Below are 27,899 nucleotides of genomic sequence, written 5' to 3' on the forward strand. Positions count from 1 at the left end.
CGGGTTACAGATGCTTCAGGTTACAGACTCTGCTAACCCAGAAATAGTACCTCGGGTTAAGAACTTTGCTTCAGGATGAGAATAGATATCGCATGGTGGCGGTGCAGCGGCAGCGGGAGGCCCCATTAGCCAAAGTGGTACCTCAGGTTAAGAACAGTTTCAGGTTAAGAACGGACCTTCAGAACGAATTAAGTTCTTAACCTGAGGTACCACTGTATGGAGGTTTTGGGCTGCCCACGCAGAAAGACTCTCCTCTTGGCCTGGCCACTGTCGAATGCTGACAGCTTCTAGGAGCCACAGGTGAGATCTGAGTGCAGAGTGAGGGCCAAAGGTGGACAAACTACCCCAGAAGGAACATGACCTCCACCAGAGGTACTACCCCCCTCCCCTAACACCCCACACACCCCATAAATAGACAATGAATGTAATAATAATAATAATAATAATATCTTTATTGTCATTGCCCCCTTCGGGGACAACGAAATTACTTATATAATGTAAATAGCAACATAAACAAAAAAACCCTCCCTTGCAACTGAGTACGATAGGTACTCATGCCATTGTAATATTCCTGTATTTAATTCTTCAGCAGAATTCTCCCGTGCTATTCCATCAGGGATGTGTGGAAATAGCCCTACTCATTAAAATCACCTTCTCCAACTAAAGTAGCAACAAGTATAACATAGTCATGACATGCAGATCTGTAGCAATGTAGCTGAAAATGTATTTTGCAAACCCTTTTCATTAGTATGCAAAATAAACGGTATTCATTTTTCAAAGAGTTTACTCTGAGTAGGACTAACACTGAATACGCTGTTCAGGTGCTAAAGTGAACAAAAGCGACCTAACCATTTTTCAAAGTTTAACTAAAACCAGGCATCTCTCTCTCTATCTCTCCACATGTACATACACATATTACATGTTAAAATCTGTGACAAAAATTACATGATTGGGTTGTATCTTATTTATTTAACAGCATTGACAGACACCTTAATGGCGAAAATGTATACCTTTAAAATGCCAAATAAAACCAGGTGTTTTATCTGGTTTTATCTGGGTACCTTTGGGATGAAGGGCAGGATAGAAATTCAGTATACAGTGGTACCTCGGGTTACAGACGCTTCAGGTTACAGACACTTCAGGTTACAGACTCCACTAACCCAGAAATATTACCTCGGGTTAAGAACTTTACCTCAGGATGAGAACAGAACATTGCGTGGTGGCAGCGGGAGGCCCCATTAGCTAAAGTGGTGCTTCAGGTTAAGAGCAGTTTCAGGTTAAGAACAGACCTCCAGAACGAATTAAGTTCTTAACCCGAGGTACCACTGTATAAACATGCCCATCTACTCCAGCATCCTGTTCTCACAGTGGCCAACCAGATGGACTCCCCCTTATTGTGATTCCTATTAACTGCCATTAAAAGAGGTCTTGCCTCCAACAATGTGTTCTGACTGAACACGAATAAGACTGACTCTCAAAGCCACCTTCTCTGTTGTTCTGTTGCACTGACAAATATAGCAGCTGAATTTTTTTTAATCTCAGCTGTTCAGAAATCTGGAAGATGGGAAGTGTGGGGAAAAATTAGTTTCATTTTGGTGGCAATTGGGGAGGGGGTGATAAATTCCGTCATTAAGGAGTTTTGTTATTTCTCTTTACTTATTTTGAAGAGCAATGGAGAAACTCTTGGACAGATTTTTCACTTCCCTTATGGGACGGCGAATGAAATTAGAGATTCCTCTCAGCCCATTAATGGTGGTGCTTTCGTGTGTGTTTTTTCCAACACAGCAATGTATTCATTAACTCATCAAAGGGAAAGTTACCCTGCCTTGGCAAAACAAAGCAGACAAAAGCATTTATGAGTTAGGAAGTTGCCTTCTTGCCTGAATCCAGAAAGGCACATAAATTGGTAAGGATGCCATCTGCACAGAAAACCTTTCATTAGGGGACATTTTCTGATTTGAAGGAAGCTGGGGATGCCCATTTCACTGACTCGCAGCTGAGAGGTCTCAAAGAAAAAACTTCCAGACATTTTAATTGTGTGGCAGTATCATAACTAACCTGAAGAGGGAGCCGCTGTCCTGCTCTCTGCCATTGTCAGATTACCCCCTCTCTGTAGCTGGCCAGGAGTCACCACGGCTTATTTATTGGCAGGTGTTGTCAGGTGGCATGATTTTGCTTAATTCCAGCAAAACCTCTGGTGAGTAAACTGTGTTCGGAGTTGTAATCTGGTTGAATGTGTAAATTGGCCGCATTTGGAAAATGAAAGGGGGCATCAGACCCAGTAACCTGTCTCCAACAAGGCCAAGCAAATTCAAGTAGGTTTTACTCAGAGTAGACCCTCTGCAATGAACAGGCCTGAGTTAGTCATGTCCATCGATTTAAATGAGTCTGCTCTGAGTAGGGCTAAGGCTGGCCACAATAAATTGGTTTTTAGATGTATGTTGCTTAGGAATTTATTTATTTTTGATTAATTGGTTTATCAGTTCTTGTGAACTGCCTTGAGATCTTTTGATGAAGGACAGTATATAAATAGAATGAATGAATGAATGAATGAATACATTTCGAGGAGGCCCATAAGCAGCCCACCCCTCTGCTTGGAGTTCATCAACACCACCATCAACATAAAATATATTTGTACGCTGCCTTTCCATAGTTTAAAATTGTGTTCAAGGCGACTTATAAAAAAAAATTACGAATTTAGATACATAACAAAAGCAGTCATAACATCAGAACAATTAGCACATAAATCATAGTAAGAACTAAAAATAAAGATACAAAAAATGAATGTCAGTGACAGCACCAACCAACCCCTCCCTCTCAACAAAACCCCCTAAGTAACATCCCAGCCCAAGCAGTCTCAGCTTTTGTAGCTGGAGTCAGTCAGGGCCCCATTCTTCTAGGCCAGGTGGAAAATGCCTGAGAGGCAGGGAGCAGGTCTTCCAGGAGTCACAACCAAAATGGTCTCTGGAGGTTGCATGCCACCCATTGTTCACTTATGGAACTCACTGCCACAAGATACGTTGATGGATATTAGCATAGATGACAGTTTTGCCACAGCCTGATGATTGTCAGTTGGTGCTAACACAGAGGAGGGTTTTTTCACTGGCAGCACCTGGGTTCTGGAATGCTCCTTCTGCAGAGATATGAGAGGTGTCATTCATATTGGCATTCTGCCAGCTCTTGTTTTAGCAGGCTTTTCCCTGAACCTGAACTTCCAGATTCTGATTGTGTTAATCCTTGTTATAACAGTTTTAGTTGGCATAGTTTTTAACTGGCTTGTTTTATTGTAAATTTTAATCATTGGGTTTTTTTTTTCATCCTAATGTTTTGATGGTATTGTTTTGTGTTTTAATAATGTATGGATTTCATACTTGTTTGTTTTTTTTTACACTTCTAAATTGCTTAGAAGCCATTAATAAATAACAAGTACAGGAACACCATTTCACAGAGTAATTGCTTTAGCAAAATAGCTAAAGGGAACTTCTGTGTACAGGATTGTGGGTTCAAGCCCCACGTTGGACAAAAGATTCCTGAGCTGCATGGGTTTGGACTAGATTTTCCTCGTGGTCTCTTCCAACTTTACAATTCTGTGATTCTATAAAATGCAAACTTTTAGGATTCCAGCCTCTTGATTCCATTCTCCATCCTTGTTTTCCATCTCCCCGTCAGTATTCTTAAAGATGCCCCCTTTTAGACTTTCCTTTTCCCTATAGATTTATCTTGTCCTTTTTGCAGAGGCGGAGCTAGCTGTGCACCCGGGGGCGGGGCTAGCCACTCGCAGGAGTGGGGCTAGCATCCCAGGGGGCAGCGCAGCGATGTCACCCACTCTCAAGGATGACACCAGGGGTGAGCCGTACCCTCCATACCCCCTTCCTCCACCAGTGCCTTTTTGAAAACCTCCTGGCTCTGCTAAGCATCCTTCCCTACTTCCTCTGCATGGGGTAGTGCTTTTTTGGCTACATAAGGATGCCAAATGCCTGAACATCACAAATAGTGGGCTTTATGGTGTTAATAGCCATCCCTACAGTTTGTCCCAGCATCTGGTGAATGGAAGTATTCTGCCTTTGAAGGCAGAGTTGCTCAACACTTTGACAGACCCTCCAAGTGTCCCTATTTTGCATTGCCACCCCTGATTTACAGAAGTCATCCCAGTTTCTGATTTGATCCTGGAATGTCCCACTTTTCCTTAGGATTTCCCTATTTTCATTAGAAATGTTGGAGAGTATGGAATTATCTGATCCCCTGAGCCACCTGAAGGCAATCCTGTATAGGGAAGTTTTTTTTAATGTTTTATGATGTTTTTATATATGTTGGAAGCTGCACAGAGTGGCTGGGGCAACCCAGTAAGATGTGTGGGGTATAAATAGTAAAATTATCATTATGGAATTAGATATCCCTATTTTCATTGGAGAAATGTTGGAGGGTATGCTCTGATGATTGCAAATTCAGGGATGGCTTACAGTTGTGAATGGGATGACAGTCATGACATTTGAGGTGGTGCATATCAGCAGATTTGCTGAGCAGACACGTGGTGAGGCTCAGTGGCACTTAGGACTACTTTAACTACTGTAATGTGCTCTACATGGGTTGCCCTTGAAGACTGTTCAGAGGCTGCAGCTGGTGCAGAATGTGGCTGCTAAGTTAAGCGGGGCAGCCCAATGAGGTCATATGACCCCAGTCCTGAAAGCACTGCATCAGCTGCCAGTGAGCTACCAGGCACGATTCAAGGTGTTAGGACTAGCATTTAGAGCCCTAAATGCAGGGCCGTCTTACCCATAGGCGCTAGGGATGTGGGGCACCCAGACTCCGGGCTCTCAGGGGCGCCAGGCCAAGACTCCGGGGCCCAAGAGTTGAGTCCGGAGAAGAGCCTGTCCATCTGTCGGAGCGCCCTGGTGGGCTCTTCTGCTGCAGGTGGCTCTCCACCCCAACCCCCCGCCCTCCTGCCCAGCATCTGACGGCGGAGTCATCATCAAAGTCTTAAGGTGCCATGGCACCGTGGGGGCCAAAGTGAGCAGGTGCTTCGGGCCCCTGAACGGGCTTTCACAAGCCGCCCAAGAGGCTTGCCACTTGGGTGCCCTGCAGCCGCCAGCCTTAACTTTCCTCCTTCCCTTCCCCTGCCTCCCAAATTTTAGGCGCCTAATTGAAAACGGAGGGTGACATGTGAGCAGGGAGGGCAACACTGGCAACAAAGAAATCAGCTCAGCGGAGTCCCTGGCCATTTATTTTGATTTGTAACTCCCTCCCTGTCACCAACATCTGGCATCTGACTGAGCTCCGGCCGCAGCAGCTCCATGGGGGGGGGCACCAGGTGGATTTTTGCACCCCGGCACTGCATATGCTTAAGACAGCCCTGCCTAAATGGCTTTGGACCCAAGTAGTTTGGACCCAGTGCTAAGCACCTCAGACCCTACAATTTGCAGTTCAGACCTAGCTGGTGGTGCCACCACCGGTGGCAGACAGGTTGGCACTTACCTGTGACAGGGCCTTTTCAGTGGTGGTTTCCCAATTATGGAATGTTCCTGTCTCCATTATTACTAACTTTCAGGAGGAATTTGAAAACATTCCCCTTTACCCAGACATTTGGTGGCTGAAGAGCACTGTCCCTAGCATCCCTGAGATTGTTTTTAGCATGTTCTGATCAGTTTTATAATGATTTTGCTTTGTTTTTTAATTGTGTGCCTGTTAGTCACCCTGGGCTCATTGGAGAGGAAAGGCAAGCTATAAAATAAAGGAATAAGGGACTGACTCAGATAGGAATGCTGGAGGCTGCCTTCTACAGAGAGAAACCATTGGTCCATCTAGCTCAGTATTGTCTGCACTGACTGGTAGCAGCTGTCCAGTAGGGTGAAATAAGAAAGAAAGAAAGAAAGAAAGAAAGAAAGAAAGAAAGAAAGAGAGGGTATGGTGGTCTAAACAAGCTGGTAGCCAGGCTCTAGAATAGGCAGAGTAAAGTATTGTGGCAAATGGACTAAGTTGGACTGGTGACCTGTTTCCAAAGAAGGCAAAACTGATTAGCACCTTTCCAGGTGGACAAATTGCTCAGGTTGAGGATTATTAATTCCTCCAGTCACCTGGTGCAGCTGGGCTGACGAGATGCACTAGTGCCCTTGACCATTCCAGCACAGCGGATAGGTTGGAAACTTCCTTGGACAGTCCAAGAATAGACCTGTGGGCAGAGGAAGTAAGGTGTCTGGGGCCCTGGTCCCAGATCCCCCTGTTCAAGAGGCCTCCCCCCCCCCCCCGGACCTTACACCATGCACCAACAGCCGATGATAGGAATGACAAGTGATGCACAACCATGCCTAAGCTAAGCTGTCGTAAGTGACAGCCAAATGTGCGAAAAGTGTTGTGTTTGAGGTGATCCAGAAATTCTGCCCATGCTTTTAGATCTGTTACAGAAGTAACTCGTGTGTGCATGAAGAAACACCACTTTTATTGCCAGAGATTGCCAAATATTCATTAACACATCAGAGGCTTTGAATTATAATAAGGAGATCTATCTATATCTATCTATCTATCTATCATCTATCTATCTATCTATATCTATATGATGCATTTTTATATCTATAGGATGCATTTGGGAAAAATGAATCTGTCAATTTCCTTTTTTATTTTTCCAGTCTTAAGCCCAGTTTTTTTGCTGTTTTTTCTTAAAAGTCAATGCAAATAACCTGGCAGAATTTTAGTGCAGATGTCTTCTGATATATATACATTTTTGTATGCATTTCATCCTACTGTATAACTTTTTATAAACATGATTTGGTTGGAGCACTGCACTGCACAATTCAGGGAAGTGTGAATTTTGAAGGCTAAGTGAATTTCAGTTTATGTCTTCTTTCAGAAAGTAAAAATAATGGAATCCCTCCACACTGCACCCCTCCACCCATTCCATGTGTGTGTTTGTGTGAAGTACCATTTATGATACATCCATGGATGATTTTTACTCCCCCCCCCCCATAAGAGCAGGACAGAGAAGACTAGTTTGGCTTGCAAAATCTCTCCCTGCAGCTTGGATTCAGGAAAGAGGTCCTTCCTTAACCTCTTCGGCTATCATTTACAACTTTTCTTTCTTTCTTTCTTTCTTTCTTTCTTTCTTTCTTTCTTTCTTTCTTTCTTTGCTGTTGTGAGAAACGGCTTCCAGCCCCGCAGCGTCTGTTTCCATTCTTGCCCCACTATTCCTGGTAATTTTGAGAGCGTGCCAGCTCTTACACAACAAAGACACCTGAATGGCCCATTTCCTCCCCACACGTGCATCTTAAAAGTTTGTGATACCAGACCAGAATACTTTTTTTTTTAAAAAAAAAGGCTAACATCTCTGTTTCTTTTTTAAAGGCCTGTCTGGTCGAGTTTTCTTTCCCTTCATTCTCTCCTTGCTTCCTCTTGTTCTTCCCTTTTAATGCGAGAATGGCACGATCACGAACAGGTCACAAACGCGGGAGACCGGGGGAAAGTGAAGGCACCCAGCGGCCCCGGTGGCTGGACAGCCGCGGAATGCTGCGTCGTGAGGTTACTATTTATCTAGCGCGCACGGCGTTGGCATTCGCATCTGGCGCCTGGCACTTATTGCAATTATTTATGATTTCCACCAAGATTTAAAAGCTCATCGTCGGCCTTGTAATGCAGTAACTGATTGCACAGCTAATGTAATTAAGGGAAGATTATGATGTCCACGTGGCACGGCAGATGGTGGCGCTCATTGCAATCGGCAACGCACAACTGGCAGGGAACCGCACAAGGGCAGCGAGGCGCCGGCAGCTGGAGTGCGCCTTCGCCACCATCCATTTGGAGAGGGAGGGGGAGAGGAAGGAGGGGAGAGATGTGCTTGCTGCATTCACCGCACGGGAAACTCTTGCAGGCTGCTAAGGACTCCTCGCGCAGGGAGGATGTCCCCGCATTGCATTCCTTTCTTTGTTGCTCTGCTCTGCCGGCCTCTTTGGGTCAGCCGGGGCCAATTCTGCATTATGAGGCTCCGTGCAGTTGTTGGAGGAACACACCCAGGCTAGAGAATGCATGGTCTTTGTTGGCTGGGGAAGATCTAGTTGAGCAGTGGCAGTTAAGAACACAAGTTCCAACTCTGCAATTCTATAATTCCGTGAAATGGTGACTAGCCACGATGGCTATGTTATACCTCCGCTGTCGGAAACAGTGTGCCTCCCAGTACCAGCTGCTAGGGGTCATAAGCAGGGACATAAGAACAAAGTAAGAGTAATTTTGGGTTTGTCCCCCTTCCTCCTTCCTGCTGAGTTACTAAAGGAGGGATGGTGAGACTAAGAAGGGGGTTTACTTGCAGTGCCACCCCCTGGACTGTAGGTGCTGCTGCAGAGCCAGTTAAAGGTAAAGGGACCCCTGACCATTAGGTCCAGTCGTGACTGACTCGGGTTGTGGCGCTCATCTCGCTTTACTGGCCGAGGGAGCCGACATACAGCTTCCGGGTCATGTGGCCAGCATGACTAAGCCACTTCTGGCGAACCAGAGCAGTGCACAGAAACGCCATTTACCTTCCTGCCAGAGCGGTACCTATTTATCTACTTGCACTTTGACGTGCTTTCGAACTGCTAGGTTGGCAGGAGCAGGGACCGAGCAACGGGAGCTCACCCCGTCACGGGGATTCGAACCACCGACCTTCTGATCGGCAAGTCCTAGGCTCTGTGGTTTAACCCACAGCGCCACCCGCGTTCCTTGCAGAGCCAGTAGAGTTGATCTAACTGCCATGGGGGCAGTTCCTTAGGCATCTGCAGCCAAGTGCCAAGTGGCAAAAGACTTCTTTCCCCAGTCCATATATCATCACCTAACTTGCAAGTAGGAAGGAATTCAGGCAGGTGGGGGGTGAGGTTGGTGGAGCAGTGCTCCCATTCATTCGATTGGAGCAGCCTCTACTGGTGGCATAGAACTGTGAAAGAGAGGGGAAGAAGTGGAAATGGAAGAGGGAATCACAAATTGAATAAGTTCTGTTATTCTCTGGTCCTCCTTGCTAACCTCCCCTTGTGGCGCCAGGTTGGCCACTGTGAGACCAGGACCTGGACTAGGTGGGCCTTTGGCCTGACTGAACAAGGCTCTTCTTACGAGTAGCGGCTGTCGCATTAGAGGCAATGGGGCACTGCCCCACCAACCTCAGCCAGCTCCCCAGCTGCCTGCCTGCTCTCTTATTTACCAAATTGCCAGTGGTCATGGATAACGGGAACTGTAGTCCAACAGCATCCAGGAGTTGTACTTCAGCAACCTCTGGATGGCCGAATGTTTCCCACCCTGTCCTAGATGAACAAGCCTGACTTAAGAGGAACCTGTGTTCGTTCCTTCCACCTCTTTAACTGTCAGAAGCAGAATGATTTGATCCTGCGATGGAATTCATCTCCCGCTGTCACCCATGCCCTGCAAGTTTGTTTCCCTTTTTACTTTGCTGCTGCTGAGCGCTAAAGTGTCTTTTGCCGGAGGCGCTGTCATTTGGGTATCTTGGATGCATTCCTTTTCCAGAGCCTCGGGCTGGAATCAGAGTGCTAAAAGGAACACTCTCCACTGCACGTGCGCCATGGGACTTTGTCAGGGAGCAGCAGGTGCAAGGGATTGTGGGAGGGGGCTCAGGGACAGCTGAGTGTACAGATATGGAGCTTTTCAGCAGACTTCATGGAGAATTATTAAGGCTAGGATTGTGGGCAACTATGTTTTACACAGAGTAGACCTATTAGAATTAATGGACCTAATTTATGTTCAGTGCCACCCCCTGGACTGTTCATTAATTTCAGTAGGTCCGCTCTAAGTTACCCTTAGTGTGCATTCAGCTATGGGGAATATTGGGTTAGTTTTCCCAGTTATAATGCCAGTGCTTCTGTCCTGTTTTCTTATATTCCTCTTACATTGCAGTACCTGTAGTTTTATGGAACAGCAGCTTTTTCACAGTTTAAAAGCATGTCACACCAGTGTGTGTGGCATGACACAACAGCAAATGTCATTGGACAACATTGCTACTCCCTCTTCCTTTGTGCACATGTGTGCTTCTATTCCCTGTGACACCCCCCCCCATGAAAACAAGCAGGAAATAACTGTGTGCTAGCATACCACCCTCCAAATTATATCACTTTACTCCCAAGATTTTCTGCATTAAAATGTGCCCCCCCCGAATCAAATAACACAGAAGTGAGCACCAGACATGCACTATATTCCACTGGTTTTCCAGAAGTGCCTTTCACATCATGTGAAATCTCAAATACAATGCAGAAATTAACATGTATTGATAAATTTCATTCACACCAGTGGGTGTGGTGTGTGACACAACAAACGTCATTGGACAACATCAGGTTTTGAAAGCGTGAATTTTGAAGGACAGCTGTGTTTCCGATGTTGAAACATGAACCAAACCAAAATTCTCCCCTACCCCTACTCATGTAGTAAATGGAGTGGCAGCACTCTGTGGTAAGATTACATGATGATATCACTGAGGGCAAATGAGAGCAATGCAAAGTAAGAGCAAGTGACGGTAGTCCTACTGCTTTTTTTCCTGAAGACATAATAATAATAATAATAATAATAATAATAATAATAATAATAATAATAATAATTTATTATTTATACCCCGCCCATCTGGCTGGGTTTCCCCAGCCACTCTGGGCGGCTTCCAAAAGAATATTAAAATACTATGATACATCAAACATTAAAAGCTTCCCTAAACAGGGCTGCCTTCAGATGTTTTCTAAAAGTTTGGTATGTTTCAATACTTATTGACTGTAACCAGGACACCAAGAGATCAGGCTAGGAGGAGATAGCTGCTCCTTTTCCTGCTCCTGGGGAAGCGGTGAAGCTCAGCAGTGGAGCCCCTTCTTTGCTTGCGGAAGATCCCCGTTTCAATCGCTGCCTCTCCAGGGATTGAAATGGGAAAGATTCCTGCCCAGCTCCTTCATATGCACACAATAGGGTAGGGGGTCTGCTGGGTCAATGTGTAGCTCCCCCATGTGACCAGCCATTGAACTGCAAGTGGCAGCTTCTCAGTGAAGGACCTTCAGGCCCTGGACTCCACCCACTCAGAGTAGAGTATCACTGGCTTCCTGTTCAGCTTGAGCTTCACTTGAGCAGTAAGATATTATTGAGCTCCGGTGCAATCCTGCACCCCTGGTTATTCTTTGGTCATGACATCTGGCTAGCTAATTGATCCCTCCTTCTAGTTTGGCCACCAGTTCTGATTCATTCTTCAGCCCTGGCTTTTGGCTTTTCTTGACTCTTGTTTCCTTCTTTGTCCTTGTTTCCTTCTTGGTCCCTGTGGTCTCTTGTTCCCACCTCTTTGCCCACCTCATACTGCTGACCATGGCAAGTGCCCAGTGAAGTACCTTAAGGTCCCAGACTGAAGCTAGGCTAGTCATTAGATCCTCCTGGACAGGACAGGAAAAAGTATACCAGAAGGCTTCAGGTTCCAGTTGAGGTTTGCTCAGCACCTGAGTTCTGGTGAATTCCTGCAGCCTTAGTTATTCATTGGTCCCAACTTCTGAGCTGTCTAACACAGGGCAAGCTCTACTCACTATCAAGTTTAGAGACTTCTCAAATTCATGAAAAGATGCCAATGTTGTTAACCAAACAGGCCTTACCTGGGAGAGCATTCCACAGGCAGGGGAGCCACCACTAAAAAGACCCTCTCTCCCTTGTTGTCAGTCTCCAGGCCTGTCTTAGAGTGGCCACATAAAGAAGGAGGTAGGATGATTTATTGATCATTTAATCGACTTAGTTTATATACCGTGTGCCCAAAGTGGCTTGTAGTGAACATCCACATTATCAAAATACAAAGTACTGGTGGGGGCAGGGGAAAAGAAACCAGTTCACAAAGCCCTGTGCCATCTAATCCCTTTTCTTTGGAGATGGCAGGAATCAAACTGGGGAACTTCTGCATTCAAATCAGGCCCCCCCAGAACTGCGCTGTGGTCTTCTTGCACCCATCTAGGCTGAGCTCTGAGCAGCTCGTCAGCATTGAGCTCCTTATCAGAGGTAAAAATAGGAATTGCATTCTGTGTGGTTTTATTTTTAGCCATTGTTAACCACCCCCACCCCACAAGCTTGTGGAAAAGGAAGAGAGTTGAAGCTAATTACATAATAAATTTGAGTTGCCACATCTGGAAATATATTGACTATGGACCACTAACCTTGCAAGAGGTTTGAACAGCCAGATAGATCTTTGGTGTGTGTGCGTGCTCACATGTGTCTGTACATAGGTGCATGTGCATATTTGTGTGTGTGTGTGTGTGTGTGTGTGTGTGTGTGTGTGTGTATACACATGCACACACACATATTTCCGTTGTTGCAAGCAGAGGTTAATGTTTTTATTGTTCAATGTCATGTTTATAGCGGATTGTTGGGGGAGAAGGGTGGCAGGAGGGGGAGAACCCATCCCATGATTAATTGCAGCTAAACTGGTGGATCTACAATTATTTGGTTGTTGTGAACAAATAAAGGACTCTGGTATTCATCATATTCAAATGAGGCAGTAAAATAAATGACGCTGACGCCATTGACGAACAAAACCTCGCTATGTTCCCCTTTGCAATCGGGAAATGTACTCGCACACTCACACACACAGGGAGAGAGAAAAATATTGTAAATGAGATACAGCCACTGTCAAGGGATCGGCGGCCATTTGTCTTCGCGCAACATGGCGCAATGCTGACCCATCACTTGCCGGTTTTAATTTATGTCACGAGATGCTCCTTCATTATGCGCTTTTGATGAAAACGAAGCACCAATTTATAATACAGACTTGTGTGTATGTGTGTGTGTGTTGCAAGTAGATCTCCCCCCGCAACACCGGCAGAAGTTCTGTCTTTCATTAGCACCCATTCCGCCAGGTTAAAGCGCCCAGGTACCGACGGAAATATGTCCCATCATTCATCATAATTTTGCTTTCCACTTTGTCACAGCTTGGGTGTTTAAGGAAGATAGATGGCACAAGATGTCTCCTTTTCAGAGGCTCTTTATGCTCTGGTAAGTGTGTCCGATGCAAAATTAGTTTGCCACTTTATTATTTCCCTGTGAGTGTTTGTCAAAAGCCGCGCTCTGCCTCCTGCCGTGCAGAGACGCCGGTTGTTGGCTGTCATTCAGAGGTGTCGCCGGGGACACGGCAGATCCTGGGAGCGCCGTTCCATGTTAGCCCCATCAAGCCTTCGTAGCAGGGGAGGGGTACTCAGAAGGTCGCACTCATTTGCCGTGGGGCCTCCGACACATCTCCCTGGACCAGAATTTCCATCAGGTAATTTCTGCAATGGCATGGCGATGATCCTCATCTGCCTTTGGGAACGTATATTTCATGGTGAAGAAATGTCAGGACCTGGCAGCTCCCAGAGATCCTGAATCAGATGGGATGGGACCTTCTCTGAAGAGGGGGCAGAGGCCATCTGTAGACCTTGGGAGCAAGAGGAGGTCCCCGCCCCTTACTGGGGAGTTCAAGACAGCTGCTGTAAAGGACATCCCACTGTTAGATCCTCAAACATAATATATCTTGCCACGTGCCTATACGGCACAGAAGAGGTGGGGAAACTAAACCCAGCCAGCAGGTCAGATCCTTAGCTCCCCCACACCACACAGGCCAAGTTTGACAGGTGGATGAGTCCATTTACCTGTCTATCACTTTATGTCACAATGACAACAGATGACCTGCTTTTGCACATGCAGGTCATTGGAGATTACAAAGCAGCATGCACAAGAATTTGCAAGTGCAAAGTGACTTTGGCCCAGCTCCATCTTTAGCTGCCTCACCCCTGATGTCATATATGATGGCAGGTATAGGGCAGGTGTGGGTGGCTGGGTCAAAAGGTCTTGTGAGCCAAACAGGGAAGGCTGGTAGGCCTAATTAGGCCCATGGGCCAGAGGCTTCCTACCCCTGTTTACATCCTGATTCACAAGCAAAAATATTAATTCATTTTTATGTGTTGCATTTATATTCTACCTTTCTTCCAAGGAGTTCAAAGTGGTATACATAGTTCTCTATCTCTGTCCATTTTATCCTCACAACAACCCTGTGAGGTAGGTTAGGCTAAGGGTGAGTGATTGGCCCAAGGTCAGCCAGTGAGTATACCCAGGCAGAAGACTCCGTCAAGAGGCTGAGCACATGAGGCCTCCCTCCTCCAAGTTCTTTGGCGGAATCAGATCCTCCACTGATCCACCAGGAAGGGTGAGGATGCAAGAAGAGCCACCGTGGCAGAGTGCAAGAGCTATGAGGAAGGGTCATCCATAGCTCAATGGTAGAGCATGTGCCTTGTAAGCAAAAGGTCCCAGGTTCGGTCCCAATGACATCTCCAGGCGGGGCTGGGAAACCCCAGAGAGCCACTGCCAATCAGAGTAGACAATACTGAGCTATGGTCCAGTACAAAGTAGCTTCCTACATTCCAAGCCCTGACTATATGAACACTCAGTTGACACCTGTCTGGTGCCAGTGAAACTTTGATTTCCCCAGCTTGTTGCGGTGTGCACACAGCATTTAGTTTTGTTGTGTGGGAACTTCTCTCTATCAGAAGACGTGAATCAGGCAGTTGTTGTTGCTGCTGCTTCTGGGAATGCTGCAAAACATGAGAACATAAGAAGAGCCCTGCTAGGTCAGGCCAAAGGCCCGGATAGTCAAACATCCTAGTTTCACAGAGGTCAACCAGCTGCCCCAATGGGAAGTCCACAAGCAGGGCCTGAGCAGCACAGTGCTCTCCTCTCCTGTGGTTTCCAGCAGCTGGTATCCAGGGGCATTCCTGCCTTCCATAACGGAGGGACCATAAGCAATCAGAGTTGGTAGCTTTCAATGCAGGATGGGGGAGGGCATCCAATGCGCACCCGGCAGGACTTCATATCAGCCTCCCATGACTGCCGTCTGAAAAGGTCTCTGGCATTGCAGTCTTGAAGTGAGGAATGTGCATGCATGAGCTGGTCTATCAGTAAGAAGCGACCCTTCACTGTGCTTTTATTAAAAGCAAGCCTTTTCAACAAAGACACACACACACACTTTTCTCAGTATCAATGCCTCTGAGATTAATACATTTTTTTCAGGTGCCGTCATACCTGACAATATGCAATTATCTTTGCCGAGAAAGTGGGGTGGGGTGGGGGTAGGAATAAAGATTGGGTGATCGTGTGTGCTTCTCTTTGGTGTTCTTTGAATAGAAAGTGGGCTGTTCTCCAGAGGTGTTCATCAGATGTATTCTGCAGAGGGAATGTAGCATCCCGATTAATTTGGGGTAGAATCTTCATGTTGACGCTGGCAGATTGAGGAAAACGTTCTGGAAACACAGGGAGGATATGGGGTGGCGGGGGGGGGGAGATCACACCAGTTTTTCAAACATGCATTATTTGAGGAGGGGAGGGGCATTTCAAATAATGTTAAATAGATCTTGGGAAAACAGAGCTGGTGCAATGAAGCCTTCTAGGAATCAGCTGATGGCTTTAAAAGAAAAGAATGCATGCGAGCTTTGATGTCGTGCTTCCTTTATCAGCCTGCCGCACCACAGCCTTCCAAGAAATCTGTAAATTAATGCTATAGATGCTGAACATAAACTACTGCTGTTTACTTCATTTCTGGTTCTCTGTGTGTATCTGTGTTTCATAAGTGCCTTCAAAATCTCTCACAGTGACTTAATTCTTTTCAGTTCTGGGGGGGAGGGAATTTTCTCCATTTTCAGGTAGTCTTTGTCCATCCCTGCATCCTCAACAAGCAAATATTTTAACTTGTTTTTAACAGTTTTTTTAACGTGTTTTTTTTAATTTGGAGTTTTGTTTGTTTTGTTTGTTTGTTTAAATTAAGGGGTGGAATATGTGCCTGTGAAGAGAAGAACTGCAGAGAGCGGTGGGATGGTCTAATTGTAGGGGCTCAGTGCAAGGGGAGGCATGGTGTGGGAGGTGGGGCAGGCCAGGTAGGGGGCACACAGCACAGGCAGCTGGAGACTGTGCTGTGTGGCGGCCCCTCTTCTGACCTGGGCAATTGCGGCTGTCCTATCAGCCAGCCCTTGGGTCTGCGGATGCTGTTGATGAGTGTCAGGTGGGCCCAGAGTAAGACTCCCTCATCCACAATCTGATTGCAGTTGAGGAAGCCAATTCAGCCTGTATCCCTGAGACCTGGGTGGGTGAGCAGGGTGGAGTTGGTCCCACCTGGGTACTCGGTGCAGCATCAGACAGATTTGAGGGTTGGGGAGAGGCAGTTGCTGTGGTCTATAGATTCCATCTATAGAGCGTGTGTTCCTGACATTGGACAGTTGGGACAGATCAGGGATTCTGCTGGTTTACCACCTGCCTCGCTGCCCAGCACTCTCCTAGCCTGAGGTGGCAGCTGGTTTCGGAGGCAGTGCTGAAGACTTCCAGGCTGCTGATTTTGTGGGACTTAAACATCCATGCTGAGGCAATTGGCTCTAGGGTGGCTCAGGATTTCATGGCTGCCATTACGACCATAGGACTGTCAGAATATGTCACCGACCCAACACATATGGCAGGCCACATTCTGGACCTGGTTTTCTCAACTAGGCAGGAAGAGGGTGATCTTGTCAGGGTCAGACCACTACCGGTTGAGATTTAGGCTTTCAGCACCTTTCCAGTCCTACTTGGATGGTTATTTCCAGAGGGTGATGCTAGGGGAGTGTTCTTCGGCCTTGTGGAGCCAAAGTGTGGGGTTCCTCAAGGTTCAGTTTTATCCTCTAGGCTGTTTAACATCTAAATGAAATCACTGAGTGGGGTTATTCCTAGTGCTAGAGTATGTTGTGAGCGATCTACTGATGACACATAGCTCTACATAACAACTTCTATCTGCAAGTATTCACTGATTGTGCTAGACCAGTGTTCCCCAACCTTGGGCCTCCAGCTGTTTTTGGACTACAGTTCCCATCATCCCTGACCACTGGTCTTGCTAGCTAGGGATTATGGGAGTTGTAGTCCAAAAACAGCTGGAGGCCCAAGGTTGGGGAACACTGTGCTAGACCATTGTCTTGCCTTGGTAATGGACTGGATGAAAGCCAAGAAACTGAAGCTTAATCCAAATAAAACTGAGGCACTGTTAGTAAGTGGCTCCCTAGACCAGATGGGTGGGAGGTTGCCTGCTCTTGATGGGGTTACACTCCCTCTGAAGGAGCAGGTAAATAATTTAGGGGTACTCCTGGATCCTTTGCTGCCACTTGAGGCTCAGGTGGCTTCAGTGGTGCAGAGCACTTTCCATCAGCTTTGGCTGGTGACCCAGCTGCGTCCCTATCTGGACTGGGATAGCCTAACTACTGTTGTCTATGCTCTGGTAACCCTTAGGTTAGATTACTGCAACATGTTGTTTACATGTTTGAAGATGGCATGGAAACTTCAGCTAGTGCAGAATTCAATGGCCAGGTTGTTCACTGGGGGTAAAATAGTTTGAGCATATTACCCCAGTCCTGACCCAACTGCACTGGCTACCAATTAGTTTCTGGTCCCAATTCAAAGCGCTGGTTTTGACCTATAAAGCCTGAAATGGCTCAGGATCACAATACCTCAAGGACCGCCTCTCTGTGATCATAATCTGAGGCGCTTTTTTGCATGCCTCCTCTGCAAAAGTCTGGAGGGCAGCAACATAAGAGTTGGCCTTTTCTGCTGTGGCTCCATTTCTGCTTTAGGCACCAGGCAGAAACGGTTTCCTGTAACGAGGCCTTTGTCTGATTCTGTGGCCTTTTAAATGTGTTTGTGGGTGTGGGGGCTATTGGTTTGTTTGGTTTTTGTTTTATTATGCATCTTGTGTTCTCATTTTGTATTTTTACATTGTGAACAGCCCTGTGATCTTTGCATGAAGGGTGGTATACAAAAGCAAGCAAGCAAGCAAGCAAATATTAAAGGGGACAGGTCCACTGCTGGTTTCCCCCAACATGCCTCTGAGTAACTTGAGACCTTAGCTGTAGCACATGACAAAGCCCTAGGCTAGGGATAAGGAACCGTTTTCAGCCCGAGGGCCTCATTCCTTTGCAGGCAACTATTCAGGGGCCACATGCCAACAATGGGTGGGGCCAGAGGCAAAAGAGATTTGAGGGGTGAATGTAAATTTTACCTTTGAATAGCAGGCTAGATTGCAGCCACACAGAAGTCAGAGGTTTGGATACAGAAATGTGCCTCTTTCCAGCATCCATCCATCCATCCATCCATCCATCCATCCATCCATCCATCTGCCAAGCTGTTTCTTTCAAAAGGTTGGGTGTGGGTGGGTGGGTGTGTGTCTAGGGTGGGGGAGCCCTTTTTAGCCTGAGGGCTGCATTACCTTCTGAACATCCTTATGGGGGGCATCCTCCTGGGTGGGGCCAGAGGCAAAAGTGGGTGGAGCAAATAGCTCTTTACAGTAGGCTAATTTCTACCCATGCTCACACACTTTTCTCTATTCTCCATCCAGACAAGGAAGAGGCATTATCAGGGTTCAATGACACGTTCCAGCAAGGCAAAAGCACTCAAAGAGGATGCAGTGCAGGGCTGGTGAGGGGGTGTGGCCTGACCAAGGAGCTGGGGACTCTTCTCAGCCTGGGGTCTGGCCTTCCCCACCCTTCCCCCAGCCAAATGCCATCTGCAGGAAATCTGTAGTTGCAAGACTGGGACAATTCATAGCCAAGGGCTTAAAGCTGTTTCTTTGCCCAGACATATCAATCGTTCCCCCTTTAATTTGAACATCTATTGTTAGCAAAATCACTGAAGGCAGAGCACTTAGCATCTGTGGGACTATGGAGGGGGAACAATGAGAAATATCATGTTAATGAACAAGATAACTATTTGTAAGCACTGCTGGGAAGAACTACCTCATTAGAGACTTTTCGGGGAAATTGGACTTTATTTGTACCATTTTGGAATCGATTGAGACCCCCGGGAAAGAGCACCGATGGACGTCCTGACAATGTGATGGACTTACTTAATACAGGAACCACAGGATTTAATTTGATTTAATCTTTGGCATTCATCTTTTATAATAGGTCTATCATCATTATTATTATGAACTTTTAATTTTTATTATTTGAAAACAATTAAAACAAAATTTAAAGGACATAAAGCCATGCTTTCGCACAGATGTATTGAATGTTCCTTTTTAATTTTGAGCATTTACTCTGAGGAGGAGGTCTGTTTAACCCCAAAGCTCTAAGGAGCATAGGAATCTGCCTTATATTAAGTCCATCTAGCTCAGTGTTGTCTACACTGTCTGGCAGCATCCCTCCAGAATTTCAGACAGGCAGCCTTTCCCAGGCTGGAGATGCTGGAGATGCTGGGGATTGAACCTGGGACCTTCTGCTTACAAGGCAGATGTTCTTCCATTGAGCTATGGGATGGTCCTTCCGCATAGCTCTTATACTTTTTTACAAACACTGATTGGTTTCAGCACACACAAAATTTCACAGAGGATTCTGGGAGTGTACTTAGGAGAATATTTTGTTCAATAGTGTACAGGTGCTTCCAAAAATTCATATAAAAATCATCTAAGACTCCTTGGCAAGAGAGGAGAGGAGAGGAAGTAGGCAGACTCTCTTTCTTTCTTTCTTTCTTCCTTCCTTTCTTTCTTCTATCACATATCTATCCCACTTTCCTCCAAATAGCTCAGGGTGACATACGTAGTCCTATTCCCCATTTTACCCTCACAGCAACCCTGTAGGCAGGTTAAGCTGAGAGTAACTGGCCAGCTAGAGATCACTAGAGAGCTTCACAGCTGAAAAGGGATTTGAACTTTTGTCTTGCAAGTCTTAATCTCACCTCACCAGCTCTCAAAATGGCACACATGGTTCTCCTCATTTTATCCTTACAACAACCTGCGAAATAAGTCAGACTGAGAGGCAGTGATTGGCCCAAGGTCACCCAGCTTCATGGTTAAGTGGGAATTTGAACCCTGGTCTCCCAAGTACTAGCCTGACACTCTAATCACTATATCACACTGGCAGGCCCTGGGGAAATGCCTCCACCATTTCTGATTTTCTCATTGAGGATCCGCCAATAAGCTCCTGAGGACCACCAAAGTTCTCCCAAGCATGTTTTGAATGCCATGGTAAGTGACCAGACGTTTTCCATCTGGAACCCTCCATGTGATTTGCACTATGACTGCTCTGGCTGGGGGCTGATGGGAGTTGTGGTCCAAAAAGGCTTAGGAAGGCTGTAACAGACCAAGAAGATGCCTGTTTTGGAAATGCATATTGTCCTTTCACCACACAGTGGAGCTGTTGACACCTTACAAAAGCAATCGAGGTGCCTGCAAACTTTCTAGCGCTGGTTGAACGGTGAGCCGCACAAAATGGTATGGAAATGGGAAGAGTGTAAAGTCGAGGCAGAATTTGAAAGCTATATTCCAGTGAACAAAGACAGTCACAGACAATATTAGATAGATACTCAAGTTGTGACAATAGAGTGGTGGAGACAGGTTAACCATCTCCCTACTTTCTTTGTGTGTGCTATTCAGCGAATCTTCACAGCTGCTTCCCTTACCCTGATTTGTATCTCCATTGCCATGTAAAACAAAAACAAGGATACTGTGAAATGTTCTTGAAGCAATCCTAGCCATAAAGGGACCACAAAGGCATCACAAAGCCAAAACAGAGGAAGGGTGCACAGCACTGCCACTCTGAATAGGCTGCAGCCCTCACTGGCCCTCCTTAAGTGTTTTTGCCTGGCTAGAATATGTCCTTGGACCCTGATAATGTCTTTTGCTTTCCTAGATGGAGGATAGAGAGCGGTGTGCAAGTGTGTGACCAACACTAGCCTACTGTATAAACGTAATCCTTACATTTGTTGTTCCACCCACTTTTGCCTCTAGCCCCAGCCATGGCAGGCATTTGTCACTCTGAAAGGAATGTGGCCCTCAGGCTTGAAACTGCTCCCCACTCCTCTCCTAAAGTATCCATTATATTCATACCCTGTTCTCACACTGGCCACCAAGTGATCTTCTGCCCAAGGGACCTTGGATATACCTGCGCCTGCTTCATTTTGGCAAGCTAGCAGATTCTGGTCCTGAAAAATTATTCACTTTGCCACATGACTCTTGCAGGGTCATTGCACCCTGCCAACAATACCCCCAAAAGCCTCTACAGAAAATACTGGGAGAGTATAGATGGACCTGCTCAGGTGTTGTTCTGTTGGCTATCTGGCCATATGCCAAAGTGACAGGACTCCTTCTTGACATTTTACTTCTTGTTGCTCATCTGCATTATTGATTACAGAAACTTTGCATTCAGGGCTATCTGCATAATGAGCTAGAGGGACGAACAGCCTGAATGGCTGGATGGGAGTTTTCCTAATGGAGGAGAGGAGAGGAAACATTTTGGGGAGTAGCAATAGAGGATCAAAAAGCAAGAGCTGATGAGAGGTATTGTAGGAGCCAATGTAGTGTAGTGGTTAGAGTGTCAAACTAGGATGCAGGAGACCAGGGTTCAAATCCAGACTTGGCAAGCTCTCTGGTTGACCATGGGCTAGTCACAGTCTCTCCTGACCTACCTCACAAGCTTGTTGCGGGGATCAAATGTGGAGTAGGAGGAGAACTATGTACACCACCTTGAGCACCTCTGAGGAAATGTGGGATAGAAATATAATAAAGTAAATAAATAAACAAGAAGATTAGGATCCTTTACACGTTGCAAACGTTCTGTGCCAGACTTGCACAAAGGATGGGCTAGGCATGGTTGTGTGTGGCAGTATAAAATGGAGTGTCCCCAATGGTAGTTATACTTGGAGCAGACCCATTGAAATTAATGGACATTAATAAACTAACTTGGGTCCATGGATTCCAATAGGTCTACTCTGAACATAATTTAGTTGGTTATAACTCAGTGTTTCAGATTTCTTTCTCCAAGTCAGGAAGACAGAAGGCCAGGTGTCATCCAGACAAGTGCTGAACCTAAACCAGTCCAGGCAATTCAAACCTTTGTAAGGCTTTTGTTGTTGTTTAGTCGTTTACTCTTCGTGACCCCATGGACCAGAGCACGCCAGGCACTTCTGTCTTCCACTGCCTCCTGCAGTTTGGTAAGGCTTAGTAAAAGACTATTGGTCACACAGGTCACCTGACAACTGCAACACCCCTCCTGACCAGTTGAGGGACAAGCATAGAGGAAAAGCAGGTGGTCTTCTGCCACAATGGCATAGGGAGTAAGGCACTTAGGGCCAGCTGAACACACACACAACCACCACAGCTCTAATCTGGTTCTTAGGGTCCTGATACTTCTTGCTAGTTAGCAGGAAGCTTCTTACCACATCCAGAAGGCCACTTTCTCCCTGCTGACTCAGCCAGAAAAATTATTTTGTTCCACTGGACTTGGCTGCAGCCCAGTAGATAGGTCAGACCTGGGGGAGTTATATCAATAGGGTCTCTCATATGGCCATTGTCCTCCAGAACAGTAATCTTCAACTTTTCTCAGACCTGGGACCCATCTCTAACCGAAGCATGAATAGTGATGCTTGGGAAACAGGGGTAGCAGACTGGTGGCCTTCCAGATGTTGCTGGACTACAGCTCCCATTATCCCTGACCATGGGCTGGGCCTGATTGGAATTAGAGTCCATAACTGCTCAAGAAGATCAAGTAATGGAGGCATTCTCTGAGAGTGTGTGGGTCCTTCCTTGGTTTTGGTGAAATGGCTAGTGAAATGGTGGTGGAGTCACGTCCTGGTCCAATGCCAGAACTCATGGGGAAAGAAGACCACAGATTGAGCAATTTGCTCTAACAAAGGTTTGCAGTAGACTGTGGCCTTCTGTGTCTCTGCTTCCAGGCTACCTCCAGACCACTCATTTGAGGGCCAACCTTCTGGCGCTCCTCTTTCATTCCAATCCCACCTATCGACTCTGCCCAGCGTGCCAGAATTTCGGAAGGGAGAGGGCTGAATTTATAGCAACCCTGGAGGTCAAAGATGATAAATAATGAGTTCTATTGCACATTCAACGGCGGGGAAAATGGGGAAGAGGGTCAAAAGCCAGCGTTCTCATGATCCAGCTGGCTGAATGTGTCCCACTAATAAATTGGTTAATTAAAAAAAAGGGTGGGGGACTCAGAAGATAATGTCCAGATTTCTAGGTTTGTAAAAATAAATAGGCTTAAAAAATGTTATGTGAACAGGAGAGGGAGAGGAGGAGCATGGGGAATCGGACGGCGGTTTGCGAGCTGAATTCCTTAATGACATCCTCATTAAAAAGGCTTCACTGCCAAACGCTGTTTGCCTCTGCCTTCGGAAACTGTCTGCATTAATAATGAGGAGCTCCACTTGGAAGGTATTTACATAAAGTATTGTAGTCCTGTCATGGTTGGAGACAGCAAACACCGTGCTGGTACAGATAGCGTGTGGGGGTGGGGGTGAGAGAACAAGAGATTTGGTAGTCCAAGCATTCATAGGAACCAGTGATGTTTGAGATTGTAAGAGCATAAGGAGAGCCTGCTGGATGAGGCCAGTGGCCCATCAAGTCAAGCATCCTGTTCTCACAGCGGCCAGCCAGATACTTGTTAGGGGAAACCTACAAGCAGGACTGGAGCACAAGAGCAGTCTACTCTCCCGCAGTCTCCAGCAGCTGGCATTCAGAAGCATTACTGCTTCTGACCACAGATTCCATTTTGATTCAACAGTAAGGGCTTTCTTGCTGCATGAGCTTTTAATGAGAGCATTGGGAAGCAGAGAAGGACAGAGCAAATGGTGGCTCTTGCCCATTGGGACTGGTGGGGCAGAAGACACAGAGACCAATAGCATGGAGAGCCAGAGCCAATGACTGGTAAGGCCAGAGTCAATAAAAAGGGGAGCCAACTTATTCTAGTTTGTCCCCCATCCTTCTCCCTGCTGATTTCTTAAAGGGTATCACTGAGACTAAGTAGGAGGAAGGTTATAGCCAGGGCTGAACTGATCATAAGCAAGCAGGAAGGCAGGTGTGAGGGTTGGCTGTGGGCAGAATGAGGTGAGTGGGGCAGTGCCCCATTCATTCTAATGGACCAGGCTCCTGAAGCCAGGCGACAAACAACTATATTCATTTTGTAGGCATCAGAAGAGCCCTGCTGTATCAAACCAAAAGGCCTGCCCAGCCCAGTATGCTAGTTTTCCACACTTGCCAAGCCAAAGAACACATGGCCCCCCTGCATATTTACTCCGGATGGGTTTATTTCCATACCACTTACCAACTTTAAAATATTTCTAAGTGGTGTACAAAAAAACTGAATCAATAACAAAATATTACAATAATGCACAGTTACATATAAAAATGTTACATCAATACAAAGTCACTTATATATATATAAATCAAACCAATTCTTTTTTCTTCTGGGTCCTTCCAGGGTCCAACAAACTTGACTCACCTGCAAAAGTCTCACAATGAGAAGAGATCCTGGAAACAGCAGACAGCTCCCTAGTTTCTTATTCTAGACTTGCTTTTTATGGGAAGCCCCAGGGTGGATTATACTTCCTCAGGGTGCATCCCATTGCTTCATGAAACAATTCTGTATCCTCACACATCTTTCGTTTTACCAGTTTGGTTGCAAAATAAAAACCCTGTTTAACTTCAGCCAGTGTGGTGTAGTGGTTAAGAGCGGTAGACTCATAATCTGGTGAACCGGGTTCGCTTCCCCGCTCCCTCACATGCAGCTGCTGGGTGACCCTGGGCTAGTCACACTTCTTTGAAGTCTCTCAGCCCCACTCACCTCACAGAGTGTTTGTTGTGGGAGAGGAAGGGAAAGGAGAATGTTAGCCGCTTTGAGACTCATCAGGGTAGTGATAAAGTGGGACATCAAATCCAAACTCTTCTACTCTTCCTATGTCTTCAGGTGCCAGAGTTTCTTTTAAAAAGCCAAAATTAGCCAGCCGCACGATCCTTTCCCCCAACCTTCCTTTAAACTGCTGTCAAGTCCCTGCCTGCTTCTCTCTTTGACAAGGATAAGCATAGGAGTCAACTCCTAGGGGCCAAGGTGCCTTTGCCCCCCACCCCAAAATATTTGAGGGGGCTGGCCTCCCCAAAGGTGATGGGCATTGCCATTCAAATGACACGTGTGTGCTATGTCTTATGATGGATAATGTGGGGTGGAGCTCACCCCCCCCCCCAATATTTTATTCAGGTTGGCACCCCTGGAGGTAAGTAACATTTTTCAACTCAAGGGCCATATTCCCTTCTGGGGGCAACTTTCTAGGGGCCACTAGAGCAGCCAGAAGCAAAAATGAGTGCAGCAACAAATGTAAATCTGTACAGGAGGCTGGTTTCTGCTCCCATTCACACATTCCTCACCATCCTCTATCAAAGTTATATCAGTTCAAGGGCACATTGTGGACAGGCAGAAACACTCAAGGAAGATGTGAAGCAGGGCCAGTGAATGGGTGTCATCTGGGGAGAATGGGTGTAGCTTGAGAAGGGGTTTGGCCCAAGGAGAGTCCCAAGGGCCATATAGAGAGGTCTAGAGGGCTGCACCTGACACAGGCCTGAGGCTCTCCACCGCTGCTCTAGGATGGGAGAAATTCTACCAATGGGAGTCAGAGCCACTTCTGCCTGCCCCATCCTTCTATGATATCAGGGAAGTTCAGCCAATCACTGCCAGAGGTTTCACCACCACCAAATCCCTAAGAGCACTGCAATACAGATGATCTTTTATTATTCTTAATGATAATGAAACAAATCCTTCAAAGCCCTGGTTTATCTAAGCTCATAAATAACAAAGCCATCCTAAAACTCTTAAAGCTATCCTTGCTAAGAAGGGTCCAAAAAGGAAAAGAGAAAAAAGCAGATTTAGTGGAGGATCTTGAAAGTTTTCACTTGCTAATTGACAAAATGGTTTTAATTGGTGCTGTCTCTTGCTAACAGCCAGAGGGTCCTACAGAATTAAGATTATCGAATAATTGACCTTTCTGGCACATTTTACACCCTTATCTTGCTCTGGCAGAACTTAACTGCCAGGTGCTGGCAATTATACTCCCATATTGCCCGGTTTGTTGGGTCATCCCACTTGAATAATTCACCCAAGTTCGAGTATTAGTGTCTAATGGAGTGATTTCAGGTATTTATCGGCTAATGGACAAGCCAGTAATGGAAAGGGGTTATGTCTTTAAACCTCTCTAAAGGCGCATATATCCAGCCTCATTTTCAGACAATATCTTTGACGTTCTTTGTGCAGGCTGATCGCTTACAAGCTTAGATGTAAGAATTTGCATACGGACTAAACCGGGGGAAGGAAACACCTTCCAGTTGGAGGGCTGCATTCCTTTTGGGGCAACCTTCCTGCAGCCCCATGCCAGTGGTGGGTGGGGCCAGAGGCAAAAGTGGGCAAAGTCACAAATGCCAATGTTACTTTTGTACAATAGGCCTCTCTCTGTCCTTCATCCAGTCAAGCAGGAAGCATGATGAGGGTTCAATGGCATATTCCAGCCAGGCAAAATTAGTCCAGGAGGGTGCAATGCAGGGCCGGGGAGTGATGTGTCTCAGGGCCAGACGGAGAGGCCTAGGGTGGCCACATTTAGTCCTTGGGCCTGAGGTTTCCCATCCCTGCTCTCCTCTGACAGGCAGCGGCTCTTGCAGGTTTCAGAGAAGGGGCTTTCTCATCAGCTGCCACCTGGAGGCACCAGGCAGCAAAATGAAGACTTTATGCACGGAAAGATGGCCCTCTATTAATAGAGTTACAGGCCCTCTACAACTCAGCTATATGCCATGGCTTGAGATCAGGCTGCTCTGTTTGTAGGGTGGCGTCAAGGACAGGTTCCAGCCAGGCAAGAAACACTCAGTGCTTCCTCATTTTCACAGCTGGGTTTGCCTACCATATGGAAATTGGTGGGGGTTGTGGGAAGAAATGGAACAGGGACAGAGCCTATATTCAATGGCGGCAGCAGAGCTTTTCCCTGTGGCTGCCATTGAGCAATTTCCCATAATTCCCCTGTAGAGTTGGAAAAGACTGTGAGGATCATTGAGTCCAACTCTCTGCAAATCAGGAATATTTTACCCAGCATGGGGCTCAAACCCACAACTCTGAGATTAAGAGCCTCATGCTCTACCAGCTGAGCGACCCTGGGGCAGTGAGTTCCATAAGTGAACAAGGCACTCACAGTGTGTGATGAAGCTTCTTATATTTGTGCGTTTTGAATATGCTACACATCTGTTGCTTTGGACAACCCTGAGTTCTAGCCTTGTGGAAATAGGAACATAGGAAGCTGCCTTATGCTGGACCAGACCATTGGTCCATCTAGCTCAGTATTGTCTACACTGACAGGCAGTGGCTCTTCGGGGTTCCAGGTAGGGAATCTCTTCCATCTCAGCCTGGAGATGCTGGGGATTGAACCTGGAACCTCTTGCATGCAAAGCAGATGCTCTGCCACCAGGTTACAGCCCTTTCCAAAGGATGCTCTCACCTCAAAATTGTTAATTCTTATAAACCTTGGTTGTATCCTGTGTTAGTCCTGCTGACTGAGGGTGATAGAGGCGCCTTCCATATGTGCTGCATCAGGAAGATATTGGGCATCACAGAGTCTCAAACAAAGATGTGCTCTCTCAAGCCCACGTTCCCAGCATGTTCTCACTCCTGTCTCAGTGATGTTCATGCCGGCTTGGTCATATCCACAGGGAAGAAATCAGGATCCCCATGGACGTGGTCTATGGGGAGCTGGCCCATTGGCAGACCAACTCTGTGTTACAAAGATGTCTGTAAAAGTGACACGAAGGCTTGCAACATTAACCCCGCCATGTGGTAATCCCTTGCAGACAACTGCAGTGCCTGGAGACAATCAGGCAGGTTGTGTATCCACAGCAGTGACCAGAGGAGGAATGACTGCTGGGAGGAGCGCAGAGAGAAGAAATGCCATGGCGCATCTGCAGGAGCACAACTGAATACCTTCGTCTGCTCCAGCTGCAACAAAAAAAGTCTCTTCTGTATTGGCCTCCACAGCCACAGCAGGTGCTGTAACTCTCCAATGGTTGACTTCACCTCCAAAGGGACACTCTTCCATTGTCTCGTGTGTGTGCGTTCCCCTATTGCCTGCACAAAAGAAAAATGTGTTTA

The 27,899-nt window shown here is 46.5% G+C and overlaps 1 protein-coding gene across 8 annotated transcripts; it reads left to right on the forward strand.

Annotated features, from left to right (window-relative positions):
- LOC308579356 (uncharacterized protein) lies at positions 1-27,899 on the forward strand. 8 transcript variants are annotated; one of them, XM_081180350.1, is made up of 4 exons: positions 8,042-8,199; positions 12,891-12,954; positions 23,010-23,161; positions 24,207-24,867. In XM_081180350.1, exons 1-4 carry the CDS (start codon positions 8,098-8,100, stop codon positions 24,279-24,281), a joined length of 393 nt encoding a protein of 130 aa, XP_081036476.1. In that variant the 5' UTR covers positions 8,042-8,097; the 3' UTR covers positions 24,282-24,867. The 8 variants fall into 8 exon arrangements, 1 of the variants encoding a protein (XP_081036476.1); XR_014004423.1 differs by lacking the exons at positions 8,042-8,199; positions 23,010-23,161; positions 24,207-24,867 and adding exons at positions 1-372; positions 27,602-27,899; XR_014004424.1 differs by lacking the exons at positions 8,042-8,199; positions 23,010-23,161; positions 24,207-24,867 and adding exons at positions 1-372; positions 23,511-23,635.

The sequence above is a fragment of the Podarcis bocagei genome (genome assembly GCF_964188305.1).
Source record: "Podarcis bocagei genome assembly, chromosome: Z".
Lineage (NCBI taxonomy): Eukaryota > Metazoa > Chordata > Lepidosauria > Squamata > Lacertidae > Podarcis > Podarcis bocagei.

Excerpts from the sequence above, each read along its gene's own strand:
- LOC308579356 (XM_081180350.1), top strand. The coding sequence starts at position 8,098 with ATGGTGACTAGCCACGATGGCTATGTTATACCTCCGCTGTCGGAAACA. Across the intron at positions 12,955-23,009 it reads CAGAGGCTCTTTATGCTCTG|GAGAGGGAGAGGAGGAGCAT; the intron begins GTAAGTGTGTCC and ends TTATGTGAACAG. Across the intron at positions 23,162-24,206 it reads TGAGGAGCTCCACTTGGAAG|GGTCCAACAAACTTGACTCA; the intron begins GTATTTACATAA and ends GGGTCCTTCCAG.